This window comes from Dreissena polymorpha, chromosome 9 (assembly GCF_020536995.1).
Source record: "Dreissena polymorpha isolate Duluth1 chromosome 9, UMN_Dpol_1.0, whole genome shotgun sequence".
Lineage (NCBI taxonomy): Eukaryota > Metazoa > Mollusca > Bivalvia > Myida > Dreissenidae > Dreissena > Dreissena polymorpha.
Window position 1 is genome coordinate 21,696,075 of NC_068363.1, and position 27,871 is coordinate 21,723,945.

General features: G+C 35.8%; 2 protein-coding genes across 2 annotated transcripts in view; both read left to right on the forward strand.

The window, feature by feature from the left end:
- LOC127846700 (rhophilin-2-like) overlaps positions 1-27,848 on the forward strand; it is a 49,627-nt gene extending 21,779 nt beyond the window's left edge. The window contains exons 8-15 of the mRNA XM_052378189.1: positions 4,583-4,732; positions 16,179-16,274; positions 18,569-18,725; positions 20,788-20,898; positions 23,135-23,255; positions 24,015-24,165; positions 26,507-26,656; positions 27,021-27,848. Coding sequence (XP_052234149.1) covers positions 4,583-4,732; positions 16,179-16,274; positions 18,569-18,725; positions 20,788-20,898; positions 23,135-23,255; positions 24,015-24,165; positions 26,507-26,656; positions 27,021-27,404 — 1,320 coding nt within the window. The 3' untranslated portion in view covers positions 27,405-27,848. The remainder of the gene's footprint in view (positions 1-4,582; positions 4,733-16,178; positions 16,275-18,568; positions 18,726-20,787; positions 20,899-23,134; positions 23,256-24,014; positions 24,166-26,506; positions 26,657-27,020) is intronic.
- The window catches only part of LOC127846709 (uncharacterized), a 130,635-nt gene that overhangs the window by 49,103 nt on the left and 53,661 nt on the right, over positions 1-27,871 (forward strand). The gene's annotated exons all lie outside the window — the stretch shown is intronic.

Below are 27,871 nucleotides of genomic sequence, written 5' to 3' on the forward strand. Positions count from 1 at the left end.
AGGATTGGATACGAAGCCTTTAAAACTTGAATTAAGTAAGAAAGGTTTTAAGTTAAATATAACTTTCTAAGGAACAACAAATGTGTCAAAATATGTATCTAAGTGGTAAAGGATTAAAATACACTGGGCCCATATTCTTAGACTTAACTCTTTCAGTGCGGGAACCGAATTTTGAAGGCCTTTTACAAACAGTTTGGATCCAGGTGAGACGCCACAGAATGTGGCGTCTCATCAGGATCCAAACTGTTTGCTTTTCTGATAGTATTCTTTGAAAAAAATTGAAGAAAATGCTTATTTTAGAAATTCTGCAGATGACATTTTAGCAGACGACAAATTTCCCAGCATGCAAAGTGTTAAGATTAAAGAGTAGTCTTAGAATGAACAAAAATATGTCCAGCATTTGAATATATAACAAGTTACACAGGATAAGGGTTACTAACAAAAATGATCTAAACTAGAAATTATATAGATGGCAGTTAATGGTTAATGGTTAAATGGTTAATGCCCAATCAAAAGTTAAGCAATTCTTGAGTACCGTAATTACTCTAAAAAAACAAAACATTTTTAAGTGTGAAAATTTAGATACAAAAAATATTGAAAAATTACAGGTGTCCGAAAATGTATAGACAAAATTAAGATGTCGAAAAGTTAAAATGAAATAAAAGCAATAAATCAATTTTCAATAATTTTCTTGTGATTAACTCTTCTTTTTTTGCTTTAAAAAGAAATAAATACAACTTCACAACTTTGCTAACTTTTGCCTGAAATGATGTAGAACAAAAATGTAAAAGACAAAACACTCTGATAAGAGTCTGCTTCTTTAAAAGGACAACTTTGAATAAATCAATTTCCACCACTATACATGGTAATTTAATTATTATGCGAATGTAATGGTCAATGGTCCTCAGGCATGCATCTGCCAGGTTTTATGACCTTTTTCTGGTTGTGAAAATCCATGATCAAAGTGACACGAGATAAGTGCAAACAGGGCCGAAGTCTGTAGAATAAAATATACTGTCTGAAAATTAAGAAACATCAATTATGGACGAAAACCTGTATGTCCGAAAATTAAGAGTACAAAAAAATAATTTATTTTTGCTAAAAAATTGAGAAGTTGAGAAACTTAGTGTCTGAAAACCTAGAGTAATTACGGAATTCCAATTTTAAGGAATACCGTAAATCTGCGAATATATCACCCTTGTATATAATACGCACCCCCGAGTTTGGTCAAAATTTATCGGTAAGAATTGAAAATCCGAGTAAAATACGCAGTAAAAAAATCAGTGTCTGAAATCTGCCATTTCTGAAAAAATGAGTCAATATATTTTTGTGTTGTGAAAGTAGCAAATCAATTTGAGGTTATCAACCATCTGTTTCACAATAATACCCCAGTATATTTATCGCGATGTGTTATCGTGCAGTTGTCATGACAGTTCCATAATAAATATCTCTGTATATTGTTTATATTACAGTTGATTGTTACCGATAACACACGGGCCACCTGCTGAGACCCGGGTCAAGCAGTCTTAATTGCAAAATAAAGAGAGACGCTGTTTGTTTGTTTTTTAACATTTAATTCCATTTGACAATATTCAGGACGATAATAATTATAATAACAAAAAAATAAGAAGAAGACAAAGTGGTTACTTCCGTTTTTATTGTAGTCTAGATGAATTACTCTTCCGAAGTGTTACAAAATCGATACTTTAGTTAAACTTTAAATACAATTAAACCGCTCGTGTTCTGCTCGTATCCCTTTAATTTAAATATGCCGCTGTCATTAAGGATAGCTTGGGAGTAAAAAACTAATTAATTAATTATCACCTTTCAATTTAATTAAGCAATCGGCAGAAAGGTGTAATATTAGCGTCATAGAACTTATTTATTTAATAACAACTCTTTTCTTCAGATATGGTAAATATTCGGTAGAAAGATAAAAAGTGGTCAGCTTAGAAATATTTATTTACGGGTATTGTCACGTTGTTGTTTTTCATTCGCTAATCTCTTTATAGGACTTAGTGTCCTGTCGCTATTTTGTAGGCAGACGACAATATTAACTGTGTATACAGTGTCTGCACATGAATGATCTATTATTATCCGATAGCTCCACCCGTTCTCACGTTTCATTTGACAACGTCATTTCATGCGTAAGCGAGCTCAATGTTGATTGGCCAGCTACCATGTGCACTTTAATAACAATAAGGTCAAGCGATGTCTCATAATCGGGTACAGACCGGGTTTCGTTTACTGCGAACACTTTCATTGAAACAGAGAGACAAATATAGAAAACCAGTCCGATAAAAATGGCGGATGTTTTCAACGAAATTTTACTAGATTTTTGCATTTTCGCAATTTAGATTTTTATAGAGCCAAATTCTCAATATTGCAAATGGCTAAAATGCAGAACAGCGAGAGCCCTGTTGCCCCCCTTTGATGTAATGTTGTAGTTCAAAAAGGCTGCCATGCAGCAAATAACAACGATTTAAAATTTTGTTTTGCTCTAAACTCATATATAATACGCACCCCCTACTTGAAGAAAAATTAAAGTTGGAAAAGGGCGTATTTTATTCGCAGGTTAACGGTATTCTTTATTTGTAGACTCAAGTCTCACCGTTAAGTCTAAGAATTGTTTGGTAAATATGCTCCCCAGAATGAATCAAATACAGGAATGTTCATGGCTTGGGCCCATTCTTTTTATTGATCATTATTGACAAAAATTTAAATAAACAAAAACTCTTTAAATAAAGCAAGTTTCTTTGTACCTAATTGACAATTACCTAGATTTCTACCAAACGTTTTCAAATCAGGATTTTGCTTGCGATGGAATTGTCTCTTACTCATATTCCCTTCTTCAAAGAAGCTGTGTATATTGCTTTGCATCTGTAAGTTGGTTGGTTGGTTGGATAATCGCCCGATGGTTAGTTGTTCCGTAGACCATTAGTTTCTCACAAAAGAAAACACTTTGACCTACAACCATGCAAATTGGAATGATGGTTTATTCTGAGAAAATATATCCGGTCGCTATTTTGTAGGCAGACGACAATATTAACTGTGTATACAGTGTCTGCGCATGAATGACCTACTATTATTCAATAGCTCCACCCGTTCTCACGTTTCATTCGACAAGGTCATTTCATGTGTAAGCCAGCTCAATGTTGATATGCCAGCTACCATGTGCACTTCAATAACAAGGGGTCGTATTCCAGAAGCATCTTAAGCTAAATTTTATTCTCATCCTTAAGTAGGGAAATTTTCTTAAGTGTTTCATTTCATATTGCAATAGATTGGCATCAAGATATACATTTAAATAATATCATTATGCCAATGTTCTTTAAGGAATACCAATAAAAACATGTGTTTCATTATTTAGTAAAGAAATGCAAAACCTTGTAATTTTGATCTTAAGTGAAATTATTTAAGAAATGACTTAAATGACAGAAATGTTTCTGGAATACGACCCCAGGGATTACGCTTTCCTCCTTCTTAGCTTGATTTCTTCATATTAGAGACTTCCTTATAAAAATACAACAAAAGCAGAAAGTCTGAACAGGCTAATCTAGCACAACACTTTACCCACATGCATTACCGTAATTACTCTATGTTTTCGGACACTTAAAAATATTTTTTTTTTCCTATCCAAAAACTTAGATTCGAAAAATATTCACAAAATACAAGTGTCCGAAAACTTAGAGTCGAAAATCGAAGTGTCCGAAAATAGCGTCAATTGTGTCAACGACTACCGGTAATAGCATGCGCTTGTAAAATACCATGCCGTATAGTATAAATTACAGTTTTATATGTTTGCACTGCATTTTAAATAATTGTAAACGCTTTATTTATTTGTCAGAAAGTTACTACAAGGTTGTACTTTGACCAACGAGTTCAAAGATGAGCATGTGATGTACCGATACTCGTTAGTATGAACCTGTAATTAACGCAATAAAAAAAGCAAACTATGAATTCTTTGTTTGTTCATTTCCAATAGTTGTTGTCTAACACCTTCCATTGTTCGTAAAACTTGCAATAGGGTGCATCACACTTTGAAGCGTTTAGTATTTGTCACAGTTATTTTACTGAGAAGGGGTAGTACCATTGCGGTAGATAATTGAATTTTTAATTGGCACTACCCCTGATAATTGTCATAACGCTTATGCTATCGGGGGAAACCATTGTTTAATACTGGTTTACATGATTATTTACCCAATAACGCAAATGTAATGGTCAGTTGCCCTCAGGCATGCACGTGCCATGTTTTAGGATGTTAATCTGGTTGTAAAACCCCATGATCGAAGTGTCATTAGATATCGAAAACAGGACCGAAATTCGGTAAAATAGCGCTGTAAAATATACTGTCCGAAAGCTTAGAGACATAATTATGGACTAAAATTGTGTGTCCAAAAATTAAGATTCACGAAAAATAATGATTTTTGCTAAAAAAAAGGGGGTGTCTGAAAACTTAGAGTGTCCAAAAACATATAGTAATTACGGTAAGCCCAGTATTCTTAGAAAGAGGCTCAAGTTCTCAATGAAACTGATTTCACTTGTGTTTGAAATATAAACCTTATTTTATGTTATTTATCAGGATCGATTAACAAAACATGGCTTGAAGGAGGCAGTGCGTTACTTTGAGTTGGCGGGCGGAGCGTTCCGCTACCTTCACAACCACTTCACTCACGCACCTTCCATGGACATGCAGCCTCAGACCCTGACTATGCTGGTACAGCTCATGATGGTATGTTCCGTAGGTTACACTTCACTAAAAAAATAATTGTGTTTATGAAATTCTTGAGCGCTTTTATTGTCAATATTTACCTGAGTTTGCTTTAGAAATAGAATATACTGCATTATCAGGTAATGCAAAGAAACTGGAAAAGTAGCACGTATGCATTATTAGAGTCGGATTGATACAGATGTTTAGAAGAATCTTTCGCGACGAGATTACACTATCAATACATGAAAGGTTTAAAACAATTAATAAACAATTTATAAACATATCTTTATCAATGACATGGTTGGCCTCGTTGGCCTCAAACAATGTAAAAATATGGAGGGGTTATCCCAACCCTTCGGCCCGGGGCGTCTGAAAAAATTCCTGCAGAAAGCACTGAAATACTCTAAAATTGATAACTAATGTTATCAAGTTGTCAATTTACGTTAACAGATTAACTTAGGTTCAATTGTTACAATTTGTATCATTAGCTCGGCTGTTTTCAGAGAAAACCCAAGGTTTTGTCATATACAGCTCGTCGTGTCCGTCGTCGTGTTGTGTCGGCCGCTTTGTGCTAAAACCTTTACATTTTGTAAACCTTTACATTGGCTCTAAAATCAAAGTGCTTCAACCTACAACTTTGAAACTTCGTATGTAGCTGCACCTTGATTAGTTCTACATGCCACACCCATTTTTTGGTCAATAGGTCAAATGTCAAGGTCACTGTGACATCTAAAAAAATATAATCTGACAAGCTTTCATTTATTCAAAACTGCACCCGCAGCCGACGTGGCACCCGTTATTTGGTGCTCTTGCTTTAAGTTTACTAAACACTTATTGTCATATATTGATTTAAATACATTTGAGCATTGGTCTCTGAAAGGTAGGCTTAATGCAGCCAGCACAGGCTATTCAGTGACCACACTTTCAGCCTAAACTTGATTTTTGTTATGATGACAGAGTCTCAATCTGTCAAATTCACGGCCGAAATTCCCCCCCCCCCCCTGAAAAGTATACTTTTTTCCCCTTTTTGGGGGAAAAATTCTCCCTAAAAAAAAATATAATTTTATTTTTATTTTTATAGATAGATGTCTCATGATTATTATATCTCAATTCTATTTTAATTTAATCTTGTCAAACATACTAAATTATGAAATAAGCAATGAATATAGTGCAAACATGTACAAATGTAATAATTAGAGAGTAAGTTAAAAATCCCCCAATAAGAGAAACGCCGCGAATATTCCCCCTGCTATGGGTAGCGACCTGCTTCCCCTAAAATGGATTGAGGGCCCTGGATGAGCATTCCTTTCAATGGATGATTCTAAAATGCTGATTGCACACACTGATCTGGGATGACACTACACACATGCATTAACCCTTTCCCACTCAGAAGCAAAGTGAAAATGGCTATGTGCAAACAGCATTAAACCAGAACAGCCTGCCAGTAACTCTCAGTCTGTTAAGTTTTTATGCTGTTTGCTGCTAATCATTAACTGAGGGTTGGAAATGAAGCCTTTAAAACTTGAATCTAGTAAAAAGGTCTTTAATTCAATTTAACTTTCTGAGGGACTACAAATCGTATCTAAGTGGTAAAGTATGTATCTAAGTGGTAAAGTATTTATCTAAGTGGTAAAGTTTTTATCTAAGTGGTAACGTATGTATCTAAGGGGTAAAATGTGTATCTAAGTGGTAAAGTGTGTATCTAAGTGGTAAAGTATGTATCTAAGTGGTAAAGTATTTATCTAAGTGGTAACGTATGTATCTAAGGGGTAAAATGTGTATCTAAGTGGTAAAGTGTGTATCTAAGTGGTAAAGTGTGTAACTAAGTGGTAAAGTATTTATGTAAGTGGTAAAGTATTTATCTAAGTGGTAAAGTATTATCTTAGTGGTAAAGTATTTATCTAAGTGGTAAAGTATTATCTAAGTGGTAAATTATTATCTAAGTGGTAAAGTATTTATGTAAGTGGTAAAGTATTTCTCTAAGTGGTAAAGTATTATCTAAGTGGTAAAGTATTTATGTAAGTGGTAAAGTATTTCTCTAAGTGGTAAAGTATGTATCTAGGTGGTAAAGTATTTATCTAAGTGGTAAAGGGTTAAGCCCCATTTTCTCACTGTTTATATATTATCTTTCAATACTGTATTTAAAATTTACCAGAAAACAAAATCAATTATTGGCAAAAATAGAATGATGTTGTTAAGAGAATAATAACAGGTGATACAGTTTCTTTAGCTTTTAATAACAACAATTGAATCATACATGTAACAACATTGTATTTAAGAGGCATACTTCACACAGGAACAACACACTTGGTATGATCCCACTTGTTCATAGCACATTACAGCTTGCCCCATGGTGTAAGCAAAACAAGGGCAATAAATGTTTTATCCTTCATCCCCTGTGAATAGTATCATACAAGACTACAATTAAGTTACAAAGTTTTCTGATTGCTAACAATTGAATATATGTCTAGCCATTCCATAAAATGTAATTATAATTTTCAAGCTTCCTAAGTTTTTTGGCCATATTTGGATGATTGTGTGTACATAACTCTAACAATGCCCATGCTTTTACATTATTAATTTATTTGCACATCACTATAAAAAAATGTATCATTTTCAGTGAGGGAACCTATTATATCTATACAATTTGAACAGTGAATACTTCATGTTCTTTATTATGTTGTTTTGTATCAAATAAAATTTGAGTGAACCATAATTTCCACATCATGAACTTTGTTCTTATTTAAGTCACTTGTTTACTATAACATTCTAATGTTTGAGGTAGAGAAACCATTCTAATTCAACAAAATTCTTTTTTTTTCATGTTCTAATTCTTAAAAACTTATTTTAAAAAGTTGAGCTACCAACGGTTAAATAGGGCTTTATGAAGTATCATCCCAGTTTAGCCTGCGCAGTCTGAACAGGCTTATCAACATTGCACTTTACATCATAGGTGGACTAAAGAAGATACTTCTATTAAACGATAAATACCATAAAAGCAAAAGTTTTGTCCCTGATTGGCCTGAGCAGACACAAATTTACACAAATGCATTAAGTATTTCCAGATCCAGATTCATATTTATTTCACAGCATGATCTTTGTTCTTATGTTTCAAGACATATTTTCTCAAGGGGAACATTCTGAGGAAGATTCTCTTTAACAAGGGGTACTTCTTCTTTGACGGCTCACTAACATCCCTGTCACTGTAACATAACTGTCCCTTGTACAGCCTTGCCTTGCTTGAGTAATAAACAAACCCCTTTCTCATGCTATGGCCTCGACTAGCTTTTGATGATTTTTGGCTGCTTGCTTTCTTTTCATACTTTCTGCAACTGCTGGCACTTTCACCATTGTCATCATCATTTTCACTGTCCATGTCACTGTTGTGGTACTGACCATCAAAACTAGGGATTGAAGTGAGGCTGTTTCCTATCTCACTGTTGTCACAATCGCCGTTCTCTAACTGTAATTCATCAAAGTCAGAATAGTCTTCTTCTGCGATGTCCAGTCTCTCAAGGATTTTCTCTAGATCACTCTCAAGTTGGTCTTTTTTGGCAGGTTCCTCTGTTTCTTCTATATTGTCGTCTAGAAGGTTGTTCTTGCTGCCTTTCATGTCATGTTGGTCTTCTCTGGCATTGGCATAATCAGCTCCAGATTCATTGCCATTCTCAACTACTTCCACCATGTCATAATCTCCAGAGTCCTGTTCATAGTCATAAACATCATGTCCCAAGTCAGTGTCACAAGTGTCCTTATCATCATCATCCACGTCCTTATCATCAGACACAGCTTCCTCTTCCTTCACGTTACTGAAGCCCAACAGACCAGACACACTGACATCACACAAGTCGTTTTTAGTTAAACTTTCAGTCAACTCCAGATCAAAATCAAACACATAAGTCACTAAAAGCTTGAAACTGGACACTTCTGGTTTCATGGCATCAAGTTCTCCCTTTTCCGCTACACTCATCAAGTTATCGTAATCCGAATCAAATTTGTATTTCTGCCCAAACATGTCTTTCTCCAGATTATCATAATTCATGTTAGTGGATTTTGATGCAAGCTTGGTCGAAAAGCTGTTGTTCAGTGCTTTCATTTTTTGTGATTCCAATAAAGGCTGTGTCGATAGTCCGGTGTATAGCGCCTCCTGTGGGTCGTAATTCATGGATGTGGAACCCAGGTCCTCTGGAAGTCTCTCATACATCATGGTCTAGAGAAACCCTGACTGTAGATGACTGAAATGAGAACAAAAACATCATTATTTGTTTGAATACATGTGTATTTTATATTCATACTGTTATAATAATGGTGTTTTTGTTTTTATTACAGTGATTAAATTTACACAAAATACACATTGTATAAATAATATTTATTATTTATATTTCATTCTTTATCGACTGATTTAAAATAATATTACGAAACAATTATTATTTGAATGTTTTATTTTTTGACAATTATCGCACAAAAAAACAAATTTTGTTAAATAATTCATCTGTCGTTTTATATTTATTTATTTTACTTAATTATATCTAGACTGTCAAGGAAAATAAATATATATTATAATATGTTTTTATTATTCCCAACAATCATGTCTAAAATGACATAAAATTAAAAACTGTTACATGTACATAAATAATCTTACTATTTATAATATATTGTATCATTTCCAGACTGAAAGGAAATAATAAAATGGAATTTATTTAAATTGTTTTATATAAGAGTATGTACAATTTCTTACAATCATATGTCATCATTATAAATTAAAAAACGAAATTACAATACTAATATATGAATCAAATTTCTTTTTAAATTGAGAAAATATTGTTACATGCACTTACTTTGTATAGAAAAGAAATCCAGATACAAAATATAGCTTGAAAGTATGTTAATGAAAGTAGGATTTTATATATCTCGTGGTTTTTCTTGGGCTTAAATACTTAGGTCTTCAGGATAAAAAGGGAAACAAAGATCTTATCCAACTAAATTGACAATATTCTCACATCTTTAGATTTATGCAGATTTTATCTGATGTAATGTTGCATATTGGCACTGTTTCACAATCAACCTGTCAAACATGTTAAGCACTTTTATTGTGTAATCGCCCTGTACAGTCAGTGATCAATTATCAAGATTTTATCTCTAAAATTATTTTCAATATTCTTTTGTTTACTCATCAATATATTTGTCACTCATTAATGATAAGGTCTATTGATAATTGAAAACAAAGTTATGTAATTATCTCTTTTACTGATAATTAACCAGGCGATTTCAATATTTTCTAAGTTATTATGTTTTATTTAATGCTTTCCGATGGTTTATAGAGAAATATCAGTGAATTAAAATTGATTCAAAAAGTGAAAATTATCAGTGAGAATTATCGATAATTTTCATTGTTTTTTGTGAAATGACGTCATTTTTTTGACGAAATGACGTCATTATCCCAGCAAAATTCTTTAGTTTAACTCTTAAACAATGTACATAAACTGTGAAAAATGCATTAAATACAAAGAAAATTTGTTGGATTCGGTGAATTATCGATTTTAATTCACTCGTGATCATAGACAATATATATTTTCAAATGATGGCAGATTTTCTGTTCTTAAACAAATACTTCACATGTATATTACACTTTTAATAAGAAATTTATAAATCATTATTGTAATTTTAAAAGTAATTTTAAGTATTAAATTATACATTGCTATTGTTATGTGAAAATAATAAATAACATGTGTACTAAGAAAATAGTAAATTACGTGCTAATAAGAAAGAAAAAAATACATGTGTAATGAGAAAATAAAAAAATACATGTGTAATGAGAAAATAAAAAAATACATGTGTAATGAGAAAATATTAAATTACACATGTTATAAGAAAATAATAAATATAATGTTTAACAAAAACATGTAACATGAAATTAATATAAAACATTTGTCATAAAAACATCATCAGATACCCTTTCAATAAGAAATAATAAATTACATAATTGTAATCAAATAAAAAACACCTTTATACTTATAAGCAGTATGAGATGGATCCACGTTGCCAGCAGTTTAGTTCCTTCCAATTATTATCTGTACTGACAAAATGTGTCAAGATGTTCCCAGTTAGAACAAAGGCAGAAACTTTCATAACTTTCCAGATAATCTCCTCAAATATATCTCCAGATTTATGGAAGCCATTATGACTCAATCAAGCACTAAAAGCTGTCAATTAACTAAGACCTATATTGAGAAGGATGGCTGTTAATTTAGAAAGTGCTTGGTAACCTTGGGGTGGCAAGTTTGCTGTCAGGTGTCAATTAGGGGTCTGTATGGACCACATGTTTGGCATGCGTTTGTTTTGACAGTTTTATAATCCCTTTCTGAAGGGATTAGGGGTATTATGCTTATCATAGAATAGAGTTAGATCAAAGAAGCTTCGGCATTTGTAATATTGACCTTTTAATCAATACATCGCATAATGAATTGATTTATTTTCAGTCCAAACATAAATCAGGATTTATCTATTTGTATGATGTATTATCAGCAGTATTTTAAATACAACAACAACAACATTTATTAGCTCTTAAGCATACAATTGCTTTTTAGCCAAAAGCATTATACAATTATACATAATACACAGGTGTAACGACGTGGATGAGAATTATTATGAAATTAGGTAATAATGATACAAATTATGTAATGGAGGAAGTTAACAAATATTTTACTGCTTCATAACATAGGATATGTCCTTCTGACATCGATAATGATAGTTGTAATAAAATAATGAGACAAAGAGTACATTGTTACAATTAATTAATTTATCTATGTATACTATTTTTTCCCAGAATTTGATGAGTAATAATTAATATGAATGTTAAAATGAAACTAATTATGTTGAACCATGTAATATTTGTTTCTAAATTGTTCCGTAAACAATTTGCATTATATATATTTTTTGAAAGATTAATGATTTCTTTTTAAGCTCTCCCAAAATTTTTTGGGGAGAGCATATAGTCGCCCCTTCGTTCGTCCATGTGTCCGTCCGTGCACAATTTTTGTCCGGGTTATTTCTCAGCAACTAATGACTGGAATTCAATGAAACTTTACGGGAAGCTTCACTACCAAGAGGAGATGTGCATATTATCAGCGGGTTCTGGCCGGATGATTTTTCACAGAGTTATGGCCCTTTGAAATTTTATATAAAAAAATTCTTGTCCCCCAAACTACTGTGCCCTCAAGACGTTTCCTTTTATCTGAATATACAGTGTAATATTGTGACAAAAAAAACCTTTGGGGAGCATCACTCGTTTCCGACTGGTTTCTTGTTTAATTTGTGTTTTCATTAATAAATCAAACTTATTTAACGTTGGTCATCTTTGATAATATGACTTTAAAGTTTTTCTAATACCTTTGTATATTGGACAGAAATGGTATTCACTTTCTTCGATATTAAGATTACAAAATTTACATTTCCTGTTATCCTGAGGAATATTGTGGTATCGCCCTCGTTCTATTTCTAATCTGTGTGATGATAGGCGTAATTGAGTTAGTGCTATTTTAAATTGATTTGTTGTAATGATATCCAGATATTGTTTTGTATTAAATGTGTCTTTAATGCGGCAATATGTATTTAGTCTTGATGAATTATTGATCTCATAGTGCCAGTATTGCTTGTAATGATCGAATAATCGCTGTTTTATTAGATTGTAAATGTAGATTTGTTCAGATTTTTCTGTCAGGGTTTCTTGTTCTTGTTCAGTCCAAGGCTCACATGTTTGCCCTACTGGAGCTCGATTGGTCATTGTCGGCTCAGGTACTACTTACATGTACCCCGGGTACTCTAAAGTATACTTACATGTACCTCTGGGTACGGTAAATATAAATAAACGTACCCGGTTGATATTAGACTGTACCCGAGTTGTATTCCCGCCCAAAATCCATTGTCGTAAAACGCACCGACGTTAATCTAAAACAAACTTTTCTTAAAAAAAACCCTGCATCAACATGCTTTTTGAGGAATACGGACAAAACCCCTCCCGGATAAAAACCCTCCCGTCATTTTCATAGGGGGCGGACGAAAACCCTCCCATGAATAAACATGGGCGGACAAAAACCCTCCCATGAAAAAAACGGGGGAGGACAAAAACCCTCCCATGAAAAAACGTAGGCGGACAAAAACCCTCCCGTAAAAGAAATTTAACACTTAGTGTTGCATTCATTAATCCGACAAAATTACCCATTGTGTGTATTGTGTATTGTGTTTTCAGGGGTGTGAAATTGAAATTGAAAGAAAATGTGCATCCATTAAATGTAAACATACCGCTTTCTAATGTGCATATAAATCCGATAATCCAATATAATAACAACATCATTTAAAACATAAAATGAGGCCATTCATAAACAAGTGAATTTAAATTTTGAAAGAATGCAATACGTTACAATGCAACGTTTAATCGCGTTATACGCTCATTCATGCAAAAAAAACGTGCTTTCCGGGAAGTTTTTGAAAACTTTGCGAAAATGAAAGTAACATTCTGTTAACAACTAACAATTCGTTAGCATGTAACTAATTTGTCTTAATTACTTATTTTATTTATCTTTGACTGTAACGTTTTCAATTGCATTTTTGCAGACAATATATAAAGCATACTGTATTGTCAAATATGTCAATGATTCGGTAATTTAGGCCCACTAATCAGCTAATCATAACAATTAACTAGTAAATGGCATACAATGATATATATCAAAATAGCAAACTGTGAATCTGCAACTGCGGACAAAAACCCTCCCGTGAAAGCAATTAAACACCGACAAATGTAATTGCGTCACACATTGTTGCATTCATTTTCATTAATCCGCAAAATTTACTCAAAATAGCAAACTGTGAATCTGCAACTACTTTTAGTTTTTAATTAGTTTAATCACAGAATCAATTAAGAGCCATTAATCTCCGACAAATGTATTTGCTTCTGCGGGATGTTGGATGGTCTGGGGTTTCTCCCGGTGAATCTGATGGCTGACGATTTCACGGGAGGGTTTTTGTCCGGTCACGTTTTTTCATGGAAGGGTTTTTGTCCTCCCCCGTTTTTTTCATGGGAGGGTTTTTGTCTGTCCCCGTCTATTCATGGGAGGGTTTTCGTCCGGCCTCTATAAAGCTGACGGGAGGGTTTTTATCCGGGAGGGGTTTTGTCCGGCATTCGCTTTTTGAGTATAAGTTTGATAATATAGATGTCATTTAACATAAAATTGACATAAATAAGAACACAATTTATTATAAAAAATAGCCGACAACGACCGATTTAGCGTTAAAATTCCAGGTAACGTTTAAGTATATTTACTGTACCTGGGGTACATGTAAGTATACTTAAGAGTACCCGGGGTACATGTAAGTATACTTAAGAGTACCCGGGGTACATGTAAGTATACTTAAGAGTACCCGGGGTACATGTAAGTATACTTAAGAGTACCCGGGGTACATGTGAGTATACTTAAGAGTACCCGGGGTACATGTAAGTAGTACCTGAGCCTTCGGCTCACCCGATAAATTCCTCCAACTTGCCAGATAACCATTCTCCATCCACGTTACCAACCTATTATTCTCTTCTTCTTTTTTTCAACACATTTTATTCAGTGATTGCAGACACGTACATATACAATATAAATTATAACAATAATGTTGTGCACTAAGAAATAAGATCACTGCAACGAAAGTACATGTAATGCATCCAACATAAATCTAAAGTTTTTTGTTATAGTAGTCATCGATGACAAAGCGAATGTCCCTGACAAAGCATATAGTTTAGAGAAGTATCTTGTAAACATTACAATTACATGTAGTTGCTTGTTGAAAAAAAACAGTATACAAAATACATAAAGAAGAAAAAACAAACATCTTGTGTTTATAGACAAAGTGCAATGTGTACATCTTGATAACAGACAAAAAACGCATAGAGACACATTTAAATTTAAGTTTTAAAGGCTTCATTTTCATTCCTTAGTTACTGATGAGCAGCAAACAGCATACAACCAGAACAGCCTGTGAGTAACTTGCAGTCTGTTCAGGTTTTATGCTGTTTGCTGCACAGCAGTATCTTAGGGTTGTAAACGAATCCTTTTAAACTTGAATTTACTGGTACACTGTAACTCCAATATAACGCGGATGACGGGGTCCAAGCCACGCAACAGCGTTATAAACGGACAGCGTTATAAGTTTTGAGCTTATTTATTTACGGGGGCTATAAAAACAGGTAAAGTATAGCCTATAATATAGGTCCTGTGTATTGTCATGCTGTGTTGTCATCCGCAAATACATGCATATAAACCGAATCGAACGATAACAGTATACATACCGCTTTTCTAATGTGCACATTTATCCGATAATCAAATATAATTACAACATCACTTACGAAAAAATAATGTTAAACATTTATGACAAGAAATATGTTTACTAATTTCGTAAACACTGAACCGCTCTGATAGGGAATACATGTAATAAACACGGACTCGCGAGTTTTCACACCTTTATTGACATTACACAACAGATTAACACCAATTTGCTGTCGAGTGTCGTTAAACCTCTAATCAATTAAAATCAGTTAAACGGAGGGATAAAGCAATCAAGCTGTCATCGCCGGCTTCTTAGAATTTTTTGAGAGTTGCATAACATGGATTTGAGTAAGAAATGGAAGGTTGGAGAAAAAACGGGATCCAATGACCCCCTGCGTTATATTGGACACAGCGTTATAACGGACTGCACTATATTGGAGTTACAGTGTAGTAAGAAATGTCTTTAACCCTTACAATGCGGGAACCGAATTTTAAAGGCCTTAGCAAACAGTTTGGATCCAGATGAGACGCCACAGAACGTGGCGTCTCATCAGGATCCAAACTGTTTGCTATTTTGATAGTATTCTTTGAAAAAAATCGAAGAAAATGCGAATTTTATAAATTCAGCAGACGACATTTTCGCAGACGACAAATTTCCCAGCATGCAAAGGGTTAAATTTATTTTATCTTCTAAGAGACTACAAATGTGTCATAATGGGTATCTGAAAGGTTAAGTGTTAAATATGGTGTCCGTCTAGTGACAGGTAGGTCACGGGTTCGATCTCCACTGTTGGAGCATTCTTGAGATCTTTTCCATAGACACATAAGTACTGGTTCTAGTCCCTGGAAACAAACTCATTTCAAATAAGCATTAGGATTTCTATGCAATTGAGCTATACAAAATAGGTTTAACCCTTTAAGGGCTGGAACCGAATTTTAAAGGCCTTTGCAAACAGTTTGGATCCAGATCAGACGCCACAAAATATGGCGTCTGATCAGGATCCAACCTTTTTGATATTCTGGTATAGGTCTTTGAAAAAAAGTGAAGAAAATGGATGATTTTAGAAATTCAGCAGACACCAATTTAGCAGACGACAAATATCCCAGCATGCAAAGGGTTAAACTGAAGTGTTACATCTTTGTTGTTCTTGTTGTTTCAGTCCCAGGCCCAGGAGTGTGTGTATGAAAGCCTGTGTCTGGGGGGCGTGGCAGGGGGAGTACAGCAGTGCTCCTACGCGGCACAGGAAGCTGCCATGGTAACTTTTGTTTTGTTTTGACCCAAAACCATGCAAGTTGGTTTAATGGTTATACATGCGAAATGTCCCTATAATGACAGGACAGTTCCGCTTTTGGGATGTATGCCCCGCCATGGTGTCATGAGACGATTCGTCCTGACACTCATTAAAAGGATGCTTATTCAAGAAGTTAACTGAATACCGGTAAGTTACAATTCAATTTCGAATTTGCCAAAACTTGCCATCACTAATCCTTTATTGTCTACTAATAATTGCCAAGTGTTGTTTACCAGTACACCTTATCTGTAATAATGATATATTTAACCAGGTTTTCCGAAGGAAAAAACTGGTTATTAGATTGGCGAATGTCGGCGGGCGGGCGGACTGGCGGGCTGGCGGGCGGAACAAGCTTGTCCGAGCCATAACTTTGTCGTTCATTGTGAGATTTTAAAATCATATGGCACATTGGTTCACCATCATTAGACGGTGTGTCGCGCGAAACAATTATGTCGATATCTCCAAGGTCAAGGTCACAATTTGACTTCAATGGTAAAAAATGGCTATAAATGAGCTTGTCTGGGCCATAACTTTGTCGTTCATTGTCAGATTTTAAAATCATTTGGCAAATTTGTTCACCATCATTAGACGGTGTGTCGCACGAAAGAATTACATCAATATCTCCAAGGTCAAGGTCACACATTGAGGTCAAAGGTAAAAAATGGCCATAAATAAGCTTGTTCGGGCCATATCTATGTCATTCATTGTGAGATTTTAAAATCATTTGGCACATTTGTTCACCATCATGGGACGGTGTGTGACACGAAAGAAAAACGTCAATAATTCCAAGGTAAGGTCACCACGACTTAAAATATTTATTTTGATACAAATGGGGTTAATTATAAACAATTATCAGATAAAGGGAGAAAACTAAAACTGAACTGGTTAAATCAGTTCAGTTTTAGTTGTCTCCCTTTATCTGACTTTTTTTTTGGGCCTAGGATCATAGGTACATTGATCATGACTCGCAGATGACCCCTATTGATTTTGAGGTCACTAGGTCAAAGGTCAAGGTCACGGTGACCAGAAATAGTAAAATGGTTTTTGAATGATAACTCCAGAACACATACGCCTAGGATCATGAAACTTCATGGGTAGATTGATCATGACTTGCAGATGACCCCTATTGATTTTGAGGTCACTAGGTCAAAGGTCAAGGTCACGGTGACTTGAAATAGTAAAATGATTTTCGGATGATCACTCAAGAACGCTTTTGCCTAGGATCATGACACTTCATAGGTACATTGATCGTGACCCGCAGATGACCCCTATTGATTTTCAGGTCACTAGGTCAAAGGTCAAGGTCACAGTTACAAAAATCGTATTCACACAATGGCTGCCACTACAACAGACAGCCCATATGGGGGGCATGCATGTTTTACAAACAGCCCTTGTTGAATTTGAAATGCAATCAAACAGCGTTGAATGACTGTTGTTACAAATTACTGATATACGTATTGTTATCCTGTTACTTGGCTTCTGAAAAAAGCAAACTGGGTTTGTGTTTGATGGCTAAATGTTACCAACACCAGATAACAACATGCAAGTGACAATCTTAATAAATAAAGTTTAAATGCCATTTTAACCATTAATAATTTACTTGCATTTTTACTCCATTTTTGAAAAAATAGTCGGTACATGTGCTTTCAATCTTAATTTATATTAACTTGTCAATTTTTCATTATCATAAAAAAATAACTTCAGGCTATGTGTTGATGTGAGGTACTATACCCATGTGTTGATTGGACGTGGTGTTTTAATGTTCAAAGCCCATCTGCATCTGGTGAACTCATTATAAGAGGACTGGCCCATGGGACATAAATTACAGCTAATCTTTATTAAAACAAATAAATATATCCCACTATTCACTTTACTGTATACTTGGGAAAAATAGCGAAGGTTTGCATTTATGAAATTCAGAAACACGAATATCGTCAAATGATTTATGAATGTTAAGGCAGGTGTCTCACATGTACCGTATGTTACAGATGTCTCACATGTATCGTATGTTGCAGATGTTTCATATGTATTGTATGTTACAGATGTCTCATATGTATCTTATGTTGCAGATGTCTCATATGTACTGTATGTTGCAGATGTCTCATATGTACTGTATGTTGCAGGTATCTCACATGTATCGTATGTTGCAGATGTTTCATATGTACTGTATGTTACAGATGTCTCATATGTATCTTATGTTGCAGATGTCTCATATGTACTGTATATTGCAGATGTCCCATATGTACTGTATGTTGCAGGTATCTCACATGTACCGTGACACTCAGCAACTGATGCACACGGAGCATGTCAAGGACTACATCCCGTACTCGTGGCTCTCGATGGCGCAGGTCAAGGCTGAGTACTACGCTGCTCTTGCTCACCACCACGTTGCCAACGCACTCCTAGACCAGCCTGGTATGCTGTTAAATCTCCAATGGATCAGAACGACCGGATAAACAGGGTCTTTTTAAGAATTTGCGCCATTTAATGTCTCTCAACACAAATATCTCCTTAATAGCCCCCCCCCCTCACCAAGTGTTTTGGTATGCTTTAAAAAAGTACTTGATCAGGCCATGTGACTTTTAATGTGTTTAGTCTCAAATTGACCAATTAGAATTTTGTGAAACTTTGATCTAAATCCTGTATGAAAATTTTACTGAGTACTGAAATTTCCTCAAGATATGGCACTAGCTAGTTACTCCCCTCCCCCCCCACACACACGCATACACACACACGCATACATACACACAATCTACGAAATAGAGAGGGTTAAACTGAAATCATCTTGGATGTCTGTTTGTCCTGGAGACTACTTGTCAGAAAATGTTTTCATACATTTGTCTACTTTTATACAATATCTGGGTCAGGATCTAACATTTTTCTCCTTGGCCATCTTTGTTCTGTCAATGCCATGAGAGGTTTCTCAGAATATCTAGGGGTTAACCACTTGTGTTAGGGGCCAAAGGCTAGTTGGCCCCTGCTGAGTTCCATTTGAGACTCGTTCTTGGAAAACTGGGTCTAATGTATTTGCGGAAAGTGTCGTCCCAGATAAGCCTGTGTAATGCGCACTGGCTAATCAAGGATGACACTTTGCAGCGTTCGACACTAACGGGAGTCCGAGATTTAAACTGGAATCATCTTGGATGTTTGTTCGTTTGTCCTGGAGACTACTTGTCAGAAAATGTTTTCATACATTAGTCTACTTTTGTACAATATCTGGGTCAGGATCGAACATTTTGTCCATGCCTTGTTCTGTCAATGCCATGAGAGGTTTCTCAGAATATCTAGTGGTTAACCACTTGTGTTAGGGGCCAATGGCTAGTTGGCCCCTGCTGAGTTCCATTTGAGTCTCGTTCTTGGAAAACTGGGTCTAATGTATTTGCGAAAAAAGCCAGATAAGCCTGTGTAATGCGCACTGGCTAATTAAGGATGACACTTTGCAGCGTTCGACACTAATGGGAGTCTGAGACTCCTTGTTTTTGTGTCAGATAAGTCTGTCGGACTCCTTTAAAATCATCTATGAATTTAAAAAATTCTTTGGATTTCCTTATTCGTTTCGCAAGATCTGAATGTCCGAACTTTTGTGCATCCGGAAAATGTGCCACCACTCATTCTGCTTGAACACAGGACGAAAAAAAAGAATCGGAAATGATTTATTTTTGTTCCCTGTTGCTGTCTGTGCGTGTAAGTAATAGGGAACATGCAAACTATGAAACTCCGAATCAATGACTGTGGACTTCTTTCTCTGATATTTTTTCGAGAGTTAACTCGCTTTGCCTAACAGTCTCTCATTACTATAAAAATCATCACAATACCCGAAATTGTTAACAGAATGTATGTTTTATGGCCCCAAGGTACTGAAGCTTGGACTGGCCGTGAATCAATTGATAGTGAATAACCAGTGTCACTCTCAATGGATGATTTCAGTGGTTTATTGCAGTTTGTAAGCATTGTCATACCAACTATACTAATCAGTTCCTTCGCTGTACTTCTCCACGAAAAAATCATGGCAAGTTAGTTAACACGATGGTCAACCAGATTGATGAAAAACGAAAAGTTCTAAAATACCGATTATTTTTACAATTATTAGTTTATATTGATTAAAATATCACGACTGGTATATTACATTACTTGAAAAATGTTGTAAAGTTTTTATATTTTCAGTATATTTGGTAATACAATTTTACTGAGTATGTCTACCAGGTAACTACCAGTTAACTATGAATAACGCAAGTAGATTGATCATCATCGTCACGTGGTAAACCCAGGAATGAAATTGCGCATGGGTAGTGAATTGTATTTATTTTGAATATTAAATGATCAATCTACTTGCGTTGTTTATTGTGTGTTAATCCTAATGTCACCTATTTTTGCGATATGCGATTTCACATTGCGAAAATAGGTGACATAACAATATACAAACTATAAATAACGCAATTTGTTTGAATTCCTTCAGTGTATGTTTCTGACATTGCAGACAGTATAGACATGGAGAAGATTTCAGAGCTGGTCAGCTGTCTGGAGCGCGAGGAAGACGAGAATGAACCAATAGAAGTACCACAGACCTTTGATCAGCGGAAAAAATTGGGTAGGTACAGCTTAAGATTTATAAAAGTTCTTGTGAAGTAAAATAGCACCGGTATTAGTTATTTTTATGCCCCCGGATCGAATGATCGGGGGTATGTTGTTTTTGGCCTGTCTGTCTGTCTGTCATTGAATGTGTGTGTCTGTCCCAAAACTTTAAGGTTGGTGATAACTTTTACAATATTGAAGATAGCAACTTGATATTTGGCATGCATGTGTATCTCATGGAGCTGCACATTTTGAGTGGTGAAAGGTCAAGGTCAAGATCATCCTTCAAGGTCAAAGGTCTTTTTTTTCTTACATAGCTGCCTTGCAGCTTCAAAGCACAGTAGGGGGCCTTGTGTTTCACAAACACAGCTCTTGTTCATTTTGGGATAAAGATTGAAGTCCCAATAAAATTGTGGAATTTTGTGCAAAAATTGAGATTATTTTTTCACTCCATATCTCCTATTCTCCTATACCTTTGAAGGATTGTTATTAAATTTGCCTCAAATGTTAAGGGCATTTAGACGATGTTCAGTAATTTTAGCTCAAAGTCAAGGTCATACTTTAAGGTCAAACGTCTGAGCCTCCATTGTCCTGTCCGCTTCAGATCTCCTATACACTAAAACGATTTTAATGAAACATGACTAAGATGTTCAGTTCACTTTCCTGAAGGTCTGTGTCAGTCACAGTGGACCAAGGTCAAGGTCTTATTTCAAGGTCAAATGGTTGATACTCTATTTTGCTGTCCGCTCCATATCTCCTATAGTATTTGAGCAATTTTCAAGAAACTTGGCAAGTAAGTTCACTTTTTTAGACAATGTGCAGAAGGAATGTGCTAAGGTCATGCTTTAAGGTCAAAAGTAAAAGCCTTTTTTTCATTCAGGGTTTTTTTCCACTTTTTGGGAAGAAAGCCCATGGCTTTGGAATTGGGAATTTTATCGGCATTTTCATGAAATTGGGAAAATAAATTCGTTAGCCTTTTTTTCCACAAGAAAAGTCCACTGATTAGGGAAATACTAAATTTGATTTAACTCTTTATAGTCATTCAAATTAAAAGAAAAACATCATATAATACTTTGTATATAATACTTTGTTAGATGTAATTGAATTAAAATTGAGATAAAATACACATAAGACTTCTTTCTAAAAAAAAAAAAAAAAAAAAAAAAAAAATTGTTTTTTTTTTTTTTGGCAATTGGGAATTTTTTGCCACATTTTGGGAAAAAAGTATACTTTTTGGGATTGGGAACATTTCGGCTATAAAATCGGGCCAAAAAAAACCCTGTCATTTCATCTTTATATTCCTAAACCTATTGAAAGATTTTCATGAAACTTGTCTGAAACATTAGGTATTTGAGACAACATGAAGAATGCACATGTCACTCAAGCCTACTGAAGGTCATGATTATTACTCAAGGTCAAAGGTTACTTAGACCAGCTCAAGGTCAAGATTATTTCTCAAGGTCAAAGATCACTTAGGACAGCTCAAGGTCAAGATCATTCCTGAAGGCCAAAGGTCACATAAGCCAGATCAATGTCAAGATTAGTCATCAAGGTCAAAGGTCACATAGGCATGCACAAGGTCAAGATCATTCCTTAAGGTCAAAAGTCACTTAGGCCAACTCAATGTCAAGATCATACCTCAAGGTCAAAGGTCACTTACGTCAGCTCAAGGTCAAGATTGTTTCTCAAGGTCAAAGATTTGAGCCTCCATAGTTGTGTTTGTAAAATATTTCTTAAACCTGTTGATCAAATTTGGTACCAAGGTTATGTTAAGGTCATTAAAACAATCTTCAGAAGACGTCAGTCAGTCACTTGAAGGTCAACAGTTTAGACTTCATTCTTTGTGTGTATGCTATATATTCCCTTTTAAGAATTTTCATAAAAAGGTATTATCAAAAGAAGTCATCCGTCAATCACGCCGATTCAAAATTCAAGGCACCACTACAAGATCAACACAATCTTGGTGGGGTATACATGTAAAGCTGTCTGTCGGGTTACCTTGTACTATAAATCTATGAATGTTTTATTTTATTGTTATAAATTAAGAAAGAATAGCAAAACTGTTGGAATGAAACTGTTCAAGTACCAAAGATCCAAAAAAATGGATTTTCACTTGTAAATAGAAGTCGGCTGGTATTCTTCAGGCATTTATATTCTTGTGTTGTTCTTTAGTAAAAAATTCAGATCAAGTGTTCTGGTAATCCCCAGCTACAATTTTAGAAGTGCTGCTCATTATGTTTCTGTATTCATAGCTAAAGCTCATCTGAAAGAGTCCCTGATATGCCATGAGGAGGCGCTACGACTTCATGACATGTGTAAGCAGCTGAGAAAGATTGACACCTTCCTGGGGATTCTCAAGAGGGCACATGACAGGTATGGGCACATGACAGGTATGGGCACATGACAGGTATTGACATCATAAATGCCGTCCCTTATGAACCTGCAGACTACACAGGCTTATCTGGGATGACATTTTACACACATTTTGAAGGCCCTGTATTCACAGAGCGCAGCTAATATGATAATGACAATCATTATAATGGTGATTATGTGTGTGCTTATGATTTCTGATACAGTTAAATCAACACTCTATGTTAATGATTTCTGATACAGCTCAGTCAACAGTCTATGCTAATGATTTCTGATACAGCTCAGTCAACAGTCTATGTTAATGATTTCTGATACAGCTCAGTCAACAGTCTATGTTAATGATTCTGATACAGCTCAGTCAACTGTCTATGTTAATGATTTCTGATACAGCTCAGTCAACAGTCTATGTTAATGATTTCTGATACAGCTCAGTCAACAGTCTTATGATGATGATTTCTGATACAGTTCAGTCAACAGTCTATGCTAATGATTTCTGATACAGCTCAGTCAACAGTCTTATGATGATGATTTCTGATACAGCTCAGTCAACAGTCTATGATGATGATTTCTGATACAGTTAAGTCAACAGTCTATGCTTATGATTTCTGATACAGCTCAGTCAACAGTCTATGCTTATGATTTCGGATACAGTTCAGTCAAAAGTCTACGCTTATGGTTTCTGATACAGTTCAATCAACAGTTTATGTTAATGATTTCTGATAGAGTTCAGTCAATTGTCTATGCAAATGGTTTCTGATACAGTTCAGTCAACAAGTTCGCCACATTGGAGGAGGAGGATGACTTCACAGAGATCCACACTGCACCAAAGGTCAAGGCCACAACCCATCAGATTGTTGCCCCAGTGACCCCAGAGTTTGCAAAGGTCAAAGTTCATGAGTTCTTCCATAAACTGGTATGTATGGGAAAACCAGATTTACATTCCCGCATTAAAATGAAATATTCTTTTTCAGAAACCACTGGTTAGATTTTGAAAAAAAATTGCAGAATATTTTTTTTGGCTGCCCTTAAAAAAACATGAGTTGTCGCTTTTTTGAAGCTCACCCTAGCACATTAAGCTCCTGGGGAACTTTTGTGATTTGCTTTTTTGTGTCGTTTGTTGTAATTTGTGCATTGTCAATTGCCGTTTGAGCAATCTGGTGCCGCATTTATTGTCCAATCTTAATAACACTCTTTCAGAACATTTGTCTAAATGATATCTCGGCTGAGATTGAAACATGGTCACATGTTGTCAAAGGTCAGGTCACTAGATACACTTAAGGAAAAGGCTTTGGAAAACTCTAAGGGCCACATTTATTGTCCAATGTTCTTGAAACTGGGTGGGAACATTTGCTTGAAAATAGGTCACATGGGGAAACAATCTAGGTCACAAGTTCAAATTAAAGAAAAAGCTTGTAAGCACCCTAGCGGCAACATTTCTTGCTCAATCTTCATTAAACTTAAAACATTTGTCCCAATTATGCCACTTTATGTCACGTTCAAATTTGAAACTGGGTCACAAAGTCCAATAGCATTTTTCAATGCTGCATTAATTAATGTGTCAGATTCGATTATTTGATCTTTCCCCCTCTCTTTCTGGGTCCGATCATGTTATTCAATGCCCTCTTGATTACAGGGTCTGTTTGCATTATTCAATGTTTCCCTCTCTATTACAGGGTCTGATCACATTCAATGTTTCCTACTCTATTACAGGGTCTGATCACATTATTCAATGTTTGCCAGTGCCACTATTACAGTGTCCTATTGCAATATTCAATGCTGCCTATATGTCATGGTCCCACTTATTATGTCCCACTTCGAAGAAGATGGGGTATATTGATTTGCTGGATGTCGGTCAGTCAGTCAGTCCGTCGGTCTGTCTGTAGACCCTTTTGTTCCTATAAATAACTTGTCAGCAGATGGAAGGATTGGCTTGATACTTCACAGGTGCATTGGCCTTGGACAGTTGATGACCCCTATTGAAATTGGGGTCACTAGGTCAAAGGTCAAGGTCACTGTGACAATAAGTGTGAAAATTGTTTCCGATCAATAACTTGTCAACGAATTGACCGAAAGTGAGGTCACTAGTTCAAAGCCCTGTTTGGGGGGCATATGTCTCCGACTGCAGAACTCTTGTTATTCAATGTTTTCCCATTCTATTAAAGGGTCCCATTGCATTTTCGATTTCGCCTCTTTTTCAGGGTCCCATTGCATTATTCTGTGCTGCCTCAATGTCATGGTCCCACTTGCATTTTTCAATGCTGCCTCTATGTCATGGTCCCACTTACTATTCATTGTTTTCCCGCTATATTAAAGGGTCCCATTGCATTTTTATGCCCCCCTTCGAAGAAGAGGGGGTATATTGCTTTGCTCATGTCGGTCTGTCGGTCGGTCTGTCCGTCCACCAGGTGGTTGTCAGACGATAACTCAAAAACGCTTGGGCCTAGGATCATGAAACTTCATAGGTACATTGATCATGACTGGCAGATGACCCCTATTGATTTTGAGGTCACTAGGTCAAAGGTCAAGGTCACAGTGACCCAAAATAGTAAAATGGTGTTTGAATGATAACTCAAGAACCCATACGCCTAGGATCATGAAACTTCATGGGCAGATTGATCATGACTTGCAGATGACCCCTATTGATTTTGAGGTCACTAGGTCAAAGGTCAAGGTCACGGTGACCCGAAATAGTAAAATGGTTTCTGGATGATAACTCAAGAATGCAAACGCGTAGGATCATGAAACTTCATGGGTAGATTGATCATGACTCGCAGATGACCTCTAGTGATTTTGAGGTCACTAGGTCAAAGGTCAAGGTCAAGGTGACCCGAAATATTAAAATGGTTTTCGGATGATAACTCAAGAACGCATATACCTAGGATCATGAAATTTCACAGGTAGATTGATCATGACTCGCAGATGTACCCTATTGATTTTGAGGTCACAAGGTCAAAGGTCAAGGTCACGGTGACCCAAAATAGTAAAATGATTTTCGGATGATAACTCAAGAACGCTTTGGCCTAGGATCATGACACTTCATAGGTACATTGATCGTGACTCGCAGATGACCCCTATTGATTTTCAGGTCGCTAGGTCAAAGGTCAAGGTCACAGTGACAAAAAACGTATTCACACAATGGCTGCCACTACAACGGACAGCCCATATGGGGGGCATGCATGTTTTACAAACAGCCCTTGTTCAATGCTGCCTCTATGGTCCCACTTACTATTCAATGTTTTCCCATTCTATTGCAGGGTCCCATTGCATTATTCAATGCCAAGAACCAGTGGTCGGCTCCCAGGTCTGTGCTGCTAGACAGGAGCCAGGTGCAGGGATACGGCTTCAGTGTGCGAGGGGATTGCCCTGTGAAAATAGCAGAAATTGAGCCGGGAAGTGTTGCAGAGGTAGATTTATATTAGTATAAACCAATGGCATAAATTATTGCTCCAAAGTTATGTAATCATTTGACATGAAGTTGGAGTAGTTGATTTCCAAAAGGAGGTCATGGGTTTTATCCCCCTGGTGAGCATTCCGAAAACATTTCTTCTCAAGGCGCATTCAACTTGTTTTTCTTAGAAAACCGACTTCAGACTATCTGAAGAAGCCATAGGTTTATTATGCATTCAAGTTTTAAAATTATTGCTGTTTCTACAAAACCATATACAGTTTCAATTAATTTCTTATTTGAAAACAAATGTTTGTTTTATAATAAATGATACGATTTCTTTGGCTTCTGATTCTGAAACCGTTATCCATTTGTATTTTAAGGCAGCAAACATCAATGAAGGGGATTTCATAGTGGCTGTGGGTGAAGTTGACACAAAACGGTCAAGACACGACGAAGTAGTGAATCTAGTTCGTCAGGCCGGCCGTAATCTCATTCTGCGCCTTGTAACGCCGATGAACCAGGACTGTCTGGAGGTGGGCGGCGCTGCCTCGGCGCCAAGTACGCCAAAGACGCCGCAGCGCATGCAGAGCCCCGGTCACAGTATGTCTGGCGCAAGTAGCAAGAGCGGAAAGAGCAGTAGACTCAGCGCATCGTGGATTTTCAATCGTAAAGGCGCGAAGGAGAAGGAAGAGGTTCGTCAGGATGATTTTATTTTGATGGGCGATGATTCTGACAAGTTTAGTGACCATGATATACTAATGTGAGAAGCATCCAAATACTGTGAAACTGTTGTTATTTGTTGGTAATTTAAGTTGTGGGGCATATATAAGTTGGAGTTACCAAAATATGAAATCCACAAAATTGCGTGTCAACAATATTGTGATTTCTTGAAAACCAAAAAAGATCATGCTGACGAAAATGGATTGTTTTACAGTAAATAGTTTTGCCATGAAAGCTTGAATTTTTGTATAATTGCTTGGTAGCTCGATTGCATCTGTAAATATGGTGATATTAGAATGCGCGATTCACAATTTACAAGTGACGGTCTTAAGATCTGAATTTGCACAGAATTTTACCATATGTCATCCCTGTTAGCTGTACATGTTTAGAATTTTATGCTTGCATGTCAGATTGTCTGTTTTCCCATTTTTTCACATCATTTCATGGTTTTTAGGAGAAACAATACTACCATTTATTTGTACACCAATAACATTTACCATTTATTTGTACA